This window comes from Triticum urartu, chromosome 1A (assembly GCF_056163025.1).
Source record: "Triticum urartu cultivar PI428250 chromosome 1A, HENAU_Tu73, whole genome shotgun sequence".
NCBI classification, from domain to species: Eukaryota; Viridiplantae; Streptophyta; class Magnoliopsida; order Poales; family Poaceae; genus Triticum; species Triticum urartu.
In genome coordinates, this window is record NC_141873.1 from 353361524 (window position 1) to 353374061 (window position 12538).

At 43.8% G+C, this 12538-nt stretch overlaps 2 protein-coding genes across 2 annotated transcripts; one reads left to right on the forward strand and one right to left on the reverse strand.

The window, feature by feature from the left end:
* Positions 1-2130: 2130 nt before the first annotated feature.
* On the reverse strand, positions 2131-2742 carry LOC147991197 (uncharacterized). Its single transcript, XM_087538565.1, has one exon. It carries the CDS (start codon positions 2740-2742, stop codon positions 2131-2133), a length of 612 nt encoding a protein of 203 aa, XP_087394691.1.
* A 907-nt stretch (positions 2743-3649) lies between these two features.
* LOC125511163 (zinc finger CCCH domain protein) lies at positions 3650-6488 on the forward strand. The gene is made up of 2 exons (XM_048676470.2): positions 3650-3887; positions 6118-6488. The coding sequence occupies exons 1-2, from the start codon at positions 3756-3758 to the stop codon at positions 6250-6252; spliced, it is 267 nt and encodes an 88-aa protein (XP_048532427.1). The 5' UTR covers positions 3650-3755; the 3' UTR covers positions 6253-6488.
* Positions 6489-12538: the final 6050 nt, after the last annotated feature.

Genomic DNA, 12538 nt, shown 5'->3' on the forward strand with positions numbered 1-12538 from the left:
CCTCGAAATCACTTCTATCTTTGCTTGCTAGATGCTCGCTCTTTTGCTATGCCTATGCTACGATACCTACCACTTGCTTCTCATGCCCCCCATATTGCCATGTCAAACCTCTAACCCACCATGTCCTAGCAAACCGTTGTTTGGCTATGTTACCGCTTTGCTCAGCCCCTCTTATAGCGTTGCTAGTTGTAGGTGAAGATTGGAGATCGTTCCTTGTTGGAACTTGTTTATTGTTGGGATATCACCATATTATCTTGTTTATCTTAATGCACATATATACTTGGTAAAGGGTGGAAGGCTCAGCCTTATGCCTGGTGTTTTGTTCCACTCTTGCCGCCTTAGTTTCCGTCATATCTGTGTTATGTTCCCGGATTTTGCGCTCCTTACACGGTTGGGTTATAATGGGGACCCCTTGACAGTTCGCCTTGAATAAAACTCCTCCAGCAATGCCCAACCTTAGTTTTACCATTTGCCACCTAGCCTTTTTTCCCTTGGGTTTCTAGAGCCCAAGGGTCATCTTTATTTAACCCCCCCCCCTGGGGCTAGTGCTCCTCTGAGTGTTGGTCCAAACTGAGCTGCCTGCGGGCCCACCTCGGGGAAACTTGAGGGTTGGTTTTACTCGTAGCTAGTATCATCTGAGTGTGCCCTGAGAACGAGATATGTGCAGCTCCTATCAGGATTTGTCGGCACATTCAGGCGGTGTTGCTGGACTTGTTTTACCATTGTCGAGGATGTCTTGTAACCGGGATGCCGAGTCTGATCGGATTGTCTTGGGAGAAGGAATATCCTTCGTTGACCGTGAGAGCTTGTGATGGGCTAAGTTGGGACACTCCTGCAGGGATTTGAACTTTTGAAATTCATGCCCGCGGTTATGGGTAGATGGGAATTTGTTAATGTCCGGTTCTAGAAGACTTGAACTTAACTTAATTAAAATGAATCAACTGAGTGTGTAACCGTGATGGTCTCTTCTCGACGGAGTCCGGGAAGTGAACACGGTGTTGGAGTAATGTTTGACGTAGGTTGTTCTAGGATCACTTCTTGATCATAGTTCATTGACCGTGCCTTTGCTTTCGCTTCTCGCTCTCCTTTGCGTATGTTAGCCACCATACATGCTAGTCGCTTGCTGCAGCTCCACATCATATCTTTTACCCTACCTATAAGCTTAAATAGTCTTGATCGCGAGGGTGTGAGATTGTTGAGTCCCCATGACTCACAGATTCCTTCCAAAATCAAATGCAGGGACCGATGATGCCATTCCAGGTGATTCGACAAAGCTCAAGTGGGATTTCGATGAGGACTCGGGACGTTACTACGTGTCTTTCCCAGATGATCAGTAGTGGTGTCCAGTTGGGGCGATCGGGGACTATGTTGCATTTGGGGTTTATCTTCATTTTGGTCCCGTAGTCGGACCTTGAGTGTATTTGGATGAATGTAATGCTATTTATGTATTTGTGTGACGTGGCGAGTGTAAGCCAACTATGTTACTCTATTTTCCTCATTGTATTACATGGGTTGTTTGCGAAGATTACCTCACTTGCGACATTGCTTTTAATGCGGTTATGCCTCTAAGTCGTGCTTCGACACGTAGGAGATATAGCCGCATCGAGGGTGTTACACAAAAACCAGGCAGTGTGGTTCAGCCCATGCAGGTAAGAGGGCATGCAGGCAACCAAACAACATGCATATGGTGCATTTGAAGTTGCATTTGCATAGCCAGGCTGAGTAGAGAAGTGTATGCGATGCAGGCACTGTTGCACACGGCAACCAAACATGCCCTATAAAGCCTAATTTGGATGTAAAACAGGTGATAGCGGTTGGGGCTTGGTACTTAGAGCAACTTCAATGGGGCGACCCATTTCGTCTGCGGCCGTCTGTTTGGGTCGGCACGGCCAAAAAAGCCGGCCCAACGCGCCGACCCAAACGGACGCGCGTCCGCTTTCGTCCGCCTGCCGATCCATTCCTGATCCATTTTTGAGCCTGATTTGCATCGGCGCGGATACAAGACGGACACGCACGCTCGTCCTTTTTTCTCACCGGGCCCGCTGGTCGGTGGCACATTGGATTCACACCCTCGCTCGCCTGCTACGTCGCCGACCATTTTTTCAGATAAAAATGGATACGTAGATAATTCTAGCATACACAGATAAAAAGAAAAGACCACCACTCGTCGATTTCTGACTCCGACTCGGTAATGTCCTTCTCCGATGTCTGAATGTAGGCGCCAGCATACGCCTCGTCTTCAAAGTCCCAACCCGTCGTTTCTCGTAGCTTCAGTCTCAATTGAGCTGCCTGCTTCCGCGAACGCTTGTCCTCCCAATAGGCGGCTCGCTCCCTCCTCCTCGCGTCCCTCTCCGATCTTAATTGCTTGTAGAACTGGCGCTCGTCGACGATGTCCTGCGGGAAGCCTCCGCGCCACACCATCAAGGCTTCCACGTCCTTCTCTACGATGGCGAGGCGACGCTGCCGCCTCTGGTGGACACGATGATCCTCGTCGGTGAAAAGCCGCGGGAGAGGCGCCAGATCCTGCACCCGCTGGCTCGACACGTTGGCAAAATTCATGCCCCGACGAGGCCTCAGGAGGCGCCACGCTGCCGCGTCGTGCGCGCGGGCCGCCTCCTCTGCGGTGTCGAAGGTGCCGAGGACGAGACGTTTCTCGCGAAACCAGATCTCAGCGGAGAAGGCGCCGGAGCGGCGCTCGCGGACTCCGCGAAAATCCGAAGCGCGCAGGCGGCGGATCGACATGGTGGCGCAGAGGTGGCGAGAGTGGGCGGCCGACAGAGTGTGGAGGGAGCGCCTTCTTTATAGCGAGCGCCGGCCGCGGCGCGCGCGCGAACCTTTCCCGCGCGCTAGGCCGCTTTCCCCCCCGCGCGCGAACCTTTCCCGCGCGCTGGAGCGCCAAAATCAGGACGACGGCATGATGTTAAACGCGCGCGGTCATGAAAATAGGTCGGCCCGTTGGGCGCACTGCCGACCCAAAACTAAAAGAGGACGGACGGAGGGCGGGCGGCCGATCCAAACGGATAAAAAGCGAACAAAAACGTCGTTCGTTTGGGTCGGCCTGTTAGAGTTGCGCCGTGAGCTCACCCATGATGGATCACCGTCACCTCCCTCGAGATGGCCTATTTCGATCCTGGCAATTGCAAATAATTTTCATTAAGCCAACTTAAAAATCCATGGTGTACAGGAACATAAATGAAGCAAACCGAAACCCAAGTTTGTGAAGCTAAGACTAGTCACAGTGGGTAGTAACTTAGAGTAGTAACATGCGTATGTTACTACTTTATGCTACTACCTCCACAGTGGGTAGTAACATATATGTTGTGTCATGCATCACTTCATTTATTAGGTTATAGACTCATCTTTCCTTAATATGTGTGATGTTACAGTAACTAGCTATGTTATCACATTCCTCTTTTTCTTCATTAATTATAAGCCACATCATCTATTTTGCTTAGATAAGTGTAATGTTATCATTTATGTTACTCCCACTGTGGATAGTCTAAACGTGGATGCCTCTTATCATATGGATGTGTGTGCAGGAGCCATTGCAGCTGTTCTTAGAGACAGTAATGATAATTTTTTGGTGGCATAATGTCGGTTTATACCTTACACAGCATATGTTGATTTTTTGACTGCATTAGCTCAATCAGACTCACTTGAGATAAGTATGCAAAGTGGAATAGCAACCAAACGCGCGTCGTCAGCCACACGGGCCCGGCTTCTGTTCGTGTGGGGAGAGCTTCCAGCGTCTCGTGATGGGGGCACAAGACGAGGGTAGCCGGCGGCCGCCGCCACCAGGGCCCGCCCCTGGCCAGTCCGCGGCAACCGCGGGCACGGCGCCGCCGCCCATCACCCCAGCCCAGTTCCTCTCCTGGAAGCAGCGGAAGGTCGATCTGCCTCTTTTCTTTCCCTATCTAAGAAGTTCCTTTACCAGTCCCCATCGATTTTTGACTGAGCTTTCCTGTGATTTCTTCTCCGTCCAGCGGCTAGCTAAGTGCGCTGTGATCTCATGGTGGTTTCCCTTGGCTAGACCATGGAAATCACTCGTGATTTGTGGGCTTCTCTCTGGATGCACGCCCGTATGTGCGATTATGTGCCTTTTGTTCGTTTGGGTGCCATGTGTAGTATGTTTTAGAATTGGAATAATGGTTTGTGAGTTCTGTGTTTGATTGCCGTCAGCAGGGCTTGTACACTACACGAACAGGGGAGAATAAAGATAACGAATACAATCACATCATGAATCGCCCATGTGAGAGGCATCTCGTATGATGCAAGCGGCTTTATGTAGGGTTTCGATGACCTATTCTCTGTCAGTTGGAGATAGTTACTCCATTTAATCCCAAATATAAGTAGTTTTAGATTCCAAAGGTGCCGTCAATATAAATTCCTTTAAAAATATAAATGTAGACCATTGGCCAACATAGACAATAAAATTTTGATACCACTAGATCCATAATCAAATATAAATTATTTTTTGCGAATCAATCAAATATAAATTACTAATACGTAATTTATTGTATTCGATGGAATTGACAATTGATGGTCAAAATGTCACATTGAAAACAATGTCAATGTCCCAACTACCTTGCATTTGGGATCATGAGTATATGTGCAACTACCTACTGAGCACTGTGTCTACTTATTTCAGATGCAACACTGTGAATGGCCGCAGCCAGAGTGATGATACACCTATTTTATTTAAGCACTATGTCAGCACATTACTTTGCTAAACGTCTCTCCAAGAACATGATTGTACATGCCCTTAGATGATAATACTTTTCTTCATCATCTCGAATAGACTTACTTGAGTGGTTAACTGCAACTTTGTGAACTTTTTAGTGTCTATGGACAACGGATATCAGATTCTTGTGGGTAATATGTTTCCCTTTTCTTGTATATGTTCTAGGCTATTTGTCGGACGAATGATGCCACACTTTTTTTATTCTGGTCCCTGGGAGCCTCCTGAGATACACATGCTGTTTTTGTTAAATTCTAGATTACCTCTTACCTTGTCCATGGTCTGGGTAATTGCCATGGATGTGTTGTGTTTCTGCCTTTGAATTGTTTATCTTTTTAATTCTTAGAGAGCACCTGTTCTCTAATTGTGTGGTTGTACAGGTCCAGTTTTCATGCATAGTTTACTCATAAAGTTACACCTGCTATTCAGGATAGGCAGAACTGCATTGCTTGAGCATTTTATTTTGCTTTCAATGTTCTGCAATCTGGTTATTAAGAGAGGTTAGAGAGTTTCAATATTTATAATCTGTTCTTGGAGAGATAATTCAACCTTTTGTTCTTTATATCGTTTTTTTTGCAAAACGCAACCTGTAATGATTGGTTCCTTTTTGTTTTTATGTTGGTGGAAACTTTGAGCTTATTTTGGATGTTGCTTGCTCAATAAAAACAAGCTGCGCTTTTATATACTTTTGTCCTATTTGAAAATGAGATTTAGTAACGCAAACTGTGTCTTATAGAAGTTTGATAGTTGCATGCTATTCCAAATGCCAAAGATCATGCAAAACGGTTGTTGCTAGAATCTAAATGACGTGTGATGTGTGGTTACCATAGTTTCACCTTATTGTTTTTGGTTATAACTATTGCTGCATAACTCTTTAAAAGAATGTGCCGTGAATGTTTTTGATCATTACATGTGGGTATTCATGTGAAATTAAAATAATGACATTGTTGAACATAAGCCAACATTTGTGTTCTCCTTTGTTATTACCAGATCAATTCTGACTTTCTGAGTTCCCTTTCTGGACACGTGCTCTTTGGATAACAAAGCACATGTTGCAATCTGACTGAATAACATGGGAGGGCCCATGTGTGATGTTAAGTCATGATAGTCTGATTTATATCTTGAAAACAGGATGGTCTGTCTAATCCATCTTTATAAATGGTCGGTTGTTACAGTAAATTGTGTTTTGGACTGTCACTAAGCTATTTTGCATGCTGCAATTTGCTCAAAACATCAAGCTGTGAGCCTGGGATTTATATGGAATCTGTATACTTGGTTATTTTTTGTTTTCTGATTTCAATGGCAAGAACTGTTTCCTTTTGTGTCCTGAATAAGACTAACATTGATCTAATAACATCTTTGTTTGGTCTGAACTTCAGGATGCAGAAGAAGCTGCAGAGAAAGCTGAAGCAGCTCAGAAGCGAGCCGCGGATATAGCTTCAGGTGCAGTGCAAATGAATGGCCGAGAGCTGTTCCAGCATGAACCCTGGGTGTTTGACAACAACATTTACTGAGACGACCAAATCCTGCAGAAACACAGAGCATATGTGTATGCCATGTTCACTGTCAGAATCCCACACCATAAGAGTTTGTACAAGCCATTTGAGCTCTGTTTTATGGAACCCGTACATTGTTTTGCTACTGATAAATGGGAACAAAGACAGTTCTCTACAAATTTTTTTCGTACTTTTCACATTTCAGAGCATCCAGATTTCGTGGAATGCTGAATATAGTGCATCATCCCGTTATAGCTCTTTCTCTCCCTGTTTAAGGGCTTGCGGCTATGATTACTTTCTCGGTGCCTCGATATAACTGCATATGGTAGCTGTTGGCAGTAAAAAGAATAATCATTACTACAAATTACTCTTATTTCCCTTTTCCTAGTACCAAACAGCCAGTTAGCATATAACACTATTAGTTTGTTTGAAAAAAACTTGGTGAAAGAGGGGTGTTTGTATTGCAGCTTCATCGAGCCAAATGGTCCTGCGATCATCGTCATCCGAGCAATTCAAAAACACCACAATGGTTCACTGAAGAAGTATTTATGATGGGACAAAGATATCTGGAAGTGCTTACTGACTAGTGAATTTGAGATACTGGAAGTGGTTGGTCACAAATGAGCGAGAGATATTGGAAGATGATGTACTACGTGTTTGCTTTTCAGAAAAAACATGTTTCTTAAAGGGCCCATGTGCTTGGAAACTTGTTACATGCGAGATTTGCCAGAATTCAACGTGTGCAAAGCCACCTGGTACCATCTCTTTTCCCTCCATTGTACTTGGAACATTACACTGGTCGATTTGATGGGCAAGGCCACTGGGCACACCTATTTATATCTGCATACTCTATGTATTTGCCAGAATCCAACGTGTGGAAAGCCACCTGGTACCATCTCTTTTTCCTCCATGTAGTGAAGCAAACAAAGCTGTAGACTGTAGTTTTCTTAGCTTATGTTTCCATCTCTATTCACCAAAGCAATTCTGGTTTGGTTGTGCCTTAGGGATGGGCAGCATAGGGGAAAACAGTTCATCAACTTCTGGAAAGAACTCCACCGAAAGCTGCTGAACCCGTACAATGTGTCCTGATGATACTAAGGCTAGACTCTGTTTCTGGAACGATAAACAAAGGTTCAAAATCTGTACAGGAAAGGGAAAGACTACTACAGTACAATAAACTTGTGCGTCTGGAAGAAAATGCTTTAAGTTCAGAATCAAAGTCTCTTGGTCTCCGAAAGAAAATCACACAAGCGATGCTCCTGCGCTATGGAGGATTCGACAAATGTTTTTCTATTCAACATAAAGTTGTTCACTGTTGTCTGTGATACATTTTTCACTGTCATTCTTTGTGCGACAACATACCATAGCGCTCTCAAAACATGGCCAGTTTTCAGTGGTCTTGTTTTCCAAATCTCTTAAGTGAACTCAAATTTGACAAGTTAGGTACAATCAGTTTCTGATTAAATGTTAGCGTTGATCCTGCTATACATCGTTCTTTCCATGTTTAAGGGCTTGTGGGTATGGTATATGATTGTGATGGCATGAGTGGATGTTCGTTAGGGATGCCTCACTTGTAAGTTGTAACATAGAGTAGATGCAATATTTGTTTTTTTAGAAGAATAATTGATTCTTGAAACATCTATTTGTAGTGTGATGTGATTCTCTCACTTGTAGTTATGACTTCAAGTGAATAAACAATTGCAATTTTTTTGGCACTCCATAACAAGCTTTGCACAAAATTGTGAAATGGGAGGTTAGGCACAAAGAAGAATGAGCAATGCTATACGGACAACAGTGTACAGACAATTTGTGGAGGACGTGTCGCCGGAGCCTTTCATCGTGTCCGCTGTGTACAGGAGGACCATTGGATCGGTTGTCGTTCAAGAATTGTCCCGTGAATTGTCGTCCGCAAAGGAGTTCCGAAGAAGAATAGTGCTCTGCTCGGCTGCTAAGTTGTGCATTTTGACTTAACTACGATAGGAAATCAGTGGACTTGTTGCCTTTCAATTCCAGGGTGAAGGGATTTGGACAGTTAGGCCACATGAAAACTGAATTGTTTTTTGGGAGACAAAATGAAATCTATTGGAGTTTGTTAATAGTATTCAGATGTTAAAACACAAATGCGCCCCATGGGGCTGCACAAAAACGAGGTAACGACCCTCAAGAAAAATCCTTCATTATACTCTTCTTTCCCCTTTCCTTGTGTCAAAGTCAGTTTGTTTGGAGAGAAAACATTTGCAGCTTCCTCGAGCCAAATGTTTCTGCATCATCGTAATTCAAGCAGTTTGAACTCCTAATCAACAAGTACTACATGTGGTCTGTGAGCGAGAGATACTGGATGTGCTTAGTGACCAGTGAACAAGAGATACTGGAAGCTAATGTACCTCAAACTTTTCATAGGAACATTGTTTTTTCAAGGAGCCACATGTGCTTGGCAACTTGTTATGAGATTTTAAGATTCTGGTGTGTGCAAAACCACTCGGTAGGAGTATCTATCCACTTAAACTACTTTCTTCTACCACCATTGTACTTGGAACATAAAACGGTTGATGCAATAAGTAAGGCCAAACCTACTTCAAGGTATATACTTCAGGGCAGAGGGACCTGATTAGTGGCCTCTGCCCTGAATTTCTCCCTGGTGGGGTCATCTGCCTCCAATATGCAGATGACACCATCCTCTTCTTGGAGGACAATCTAGATAAGGCCAGTAACATGAAAACTATCCTTCAATGCTTTGAACAAGTGTCAGGCATGAGGATCAATTATAGTAAAAGTGAGCTCATTACCTTAGGAATGGATGCAGATAGATCTGCTAATTTTGCTGACACTTTTAGCTGTGTTATAGGGAAGCTCCCTATAAAATACTTAGGAGTCCCTCTCCACTATGATAAGCTGAGGAGAGAGGACGTCCAGCCTATTATAGATAAGATCCTTAAGAGGATGGCTGGCTGGAGAGGGAAACTCCTATCTTATGCTGCTAGGCTTACTCTTATTAAAGCCTGCCTCTCTAGTATACCTGTTTACCTTCTCTCCTTCTTCAAATTCCCTAAATGGGCGCTTGACTTGATTAACACTCAGTTAGCTCATTGCCTTTGGAATGATTTCGAGGGGAATAGGAAACTGCACCTGGCCAACTGGCACCTAGTGTGTATGAAAAAAGAGCATGGGGGTTTGGGGGTGCCCAACCTCAGGGATGTAAACCTATGTCTCTTGGGGAACTGGGTCAAAAGGTATATTATGGATGAAGGCAAGATCTGGAGGAACATAGTTGACAAGAAGTATATCAAGAACTCCCCAAACATCTTTGCTAGTAAAACTCCTAACCCTTCAAAGTTCTGGTAAGGAGTGCTCTGGGCTTGTAAAGCCCTGAAATTTGGATATAGATGGCAGGTAGGTGATGGGAAGAAAATCAATTTCTGGGAAGATACATGGTTTGGTACCTCCCCCTTTCTGTCCAATTCTGGCCTCTTTACACTATCTGTGATCAACATTGTGTTACCCTCTCTGATGTATGGGATGGTAACACCATTAAACTGACCTTTAGGAGGACTTTTACTGATAAAATGCTAGATTCCTGGATGTGCATTGAGCAGATCCTTCGTAGTGTCTCTTATAATGGGGATGATGATGCGCTCATTTGGCAATATGCCTCTAAGGGAATATATACTACTACCTCCTTGTACAACATCATCAACTTCAGGGGGGTTCAACCCATTTATATTCCTTCTGTCTGGTCCATTGTCTCCCCACCCAGAGTGCAAATTTTTCTCTGGCTCCTGGCCCATAACAAATTAATGACCAGAGATAATTTGGATAAGAGAAACATGAGGAAAACTTTGATCTGTGAATTTTGCACTGAGAATGAGAGCATTGACCACCTCTTCTTTGGGTGCGCTGTAGCTCAAAGCATCTGGAAGGATGTGTCTGCTTTCTTTAACATTCCTGTAGGGCAGGACTACCTTTCTGTAGCTAGATTTTGGCCTGCTAGCAAAAAACAATGTGCTTTGAATTCCATCTGTGCTTGTATATTGTGGGGCATCTGGAAAACTAGAAATGCACATGTGTTTAAAAATGCTATCTGGTCTGATATTAAACAGGTTTGGAGACGTATCCTCTTGATGATCAAGAATTGGATGATCCTGTTCAAAAAGGATTACCTCCCCCAGATCGAGGCATTCGTCCAGTGGGTCTCAGAGAAGCTCAAGAACCCCTTCCAGCTTTCGATGGGGTGACACGCCTGGACCCCGCTGGGGTGCTTGACATGCTCTCCCTGGGTGAAGCTGATGCATCGAGGAGCCCTCCACCTGCTGGGAACAAGAAGCTGTCTGTGCTCAGCCCGACAACCCCGCTGGAGCTGCTGCTGCTGCCGCCATCCCCTGAACCTTCCCCTTTGAAGAAGGCCAGGTTCAAGACAGCAGATCCGGAGAAGTTGATCTCTGCCGCCTAAGTCTCCTGTCATACGGAGTTCTGATAAAAAAATAGGGGACAATGCTCTGTAATAGGGATAACTTTCATTTTCCCCTTTGCTCATGCTTTTAGAGCAATTTTGGGATGTTTTTCCGCTGCTGTGTAGTAGCATGTTGGACCTTTATGTTTTTTCTCTCTTGTGAACCTTATGGTTTCATATATATATGGAACCGGGAGGGCTTTGCCCCCTCCTGTTGCTCTAAAAAACCTCCCATGTAGTGAAGCAAACAGAGCTGTAGATATTGTTTTCTTACCCCCAATCTATATTCACTGAAGCTTTAGATCTTTGAGCAATGGAAATTGCAATTCCTATCCTGGTATGGTTGTGCCTTAGGGATGAGGGGCGTTGGGAAAAACAACTCATCAACTTCAAGGAAGAACTCCACCAGAAAATGGCACCACGTAACCAGTTGCTTCAAGGTGCCTGTGTGGACGTAGTAAATTCCCAATGGGATGTTGGCCAGGATAGCGATGTAGCTCTGCCATTGTCTTTTGAAAAGAAAAGAAAGAGAACATGCATTGCACGGTATAACCATCTTAATCTTAATATAAGTTATTTAACCCTAGAAGCCAAAAAATTCATGGATGACTTCTAAACCAGTCAATAGTGAGTCCAAATGCATAACATATCGGCAGACCACACCGCCCACTGAACAATTTTCCCTGGATCTGTTCTAAAGCCCCAACAAAATCGCAAAAGTTACAAGTGCAACAGGGCAAGAGGGGAAAAACTTTCAGGTTATCGTTCTGAAAAGAACTTCCAAGTGACCCTGAGAGACATCCACAAATCACACAGCAATACAAATACATGTTTCAAGAATCAAATATCACATCTACCCTATGGTATTGTGACTGACCAAAGAATGACAACTGATGAACTGAACAACATATAACAAAACAAGGTAGAATATGATCTGCAATATATTTCAGACATGGTTGTTAAACACAGATACGACATATGGTTTCAAACAATGTCGACACCAACAAACAGAGAAATCCAAAACTTAGAACTTTTAAGCAACGCAACACCTGTGACATTCTTAGCTTATAGTAGTGAAGAAAAACAATCAACTCCTCAATTGACACAGTAGGTACGTCATCACCAATCGTGGATGCCATTATACGGAATCTGTATACTTAGTTGTTTTTTGTTTGATGATCTTAATGGCAAGAACTGTTTCCTTTTGTGTCCTGAATAAGACTAACATTGATCTTAATAGCATCTTTGTTTGGTCTGAACTTCAGGATGCAGAAGAAGCTGCAGACAAAGCTGAAGCGGCTCGGAAGTGAGCCGCAAATATAGCTTCAGGTGCAGTGCAAATGAATGGCTGAGAGTTGTTCCACATGAACCCTGGGAGTTCGACAATAACATTTACTAAGACGATAGATCTGCAGAAATATACAAAGCACTCATATATGATATGTTCACTGTCAAAACCCCACACCATAAGAGTTTGCACAAACCGTTCGAGCTCTGTTTTATGGAACGCTTGCATTATTTTGCTACTGATTAATGGGAACAAATACAGTGCTCTACAATAGAAAAATCCGTACACGATGCCATAGAGCACATACAATGTTTGGTTATCCAGACATCTATTTGTTGCTGGTTAGTAACTAAAGCAGGCACTCGAAAAAGAGCCTGGTTTTGGTGGTCTTGTCTATTAGTCTCTTAGCGAACTTGTCGTGTTACGTACAATCAGTTTCTGACTAAATGTTAAGTGTTAATCCCGCTATAGCTCTTTCTCTCCCTGTTTAAGGGCTTGTGACTATTATTTACTTTCTCTGTGCCTCGACATAGCTTCATATGGCAATTGTTGGCCGTAAAACCATTGGT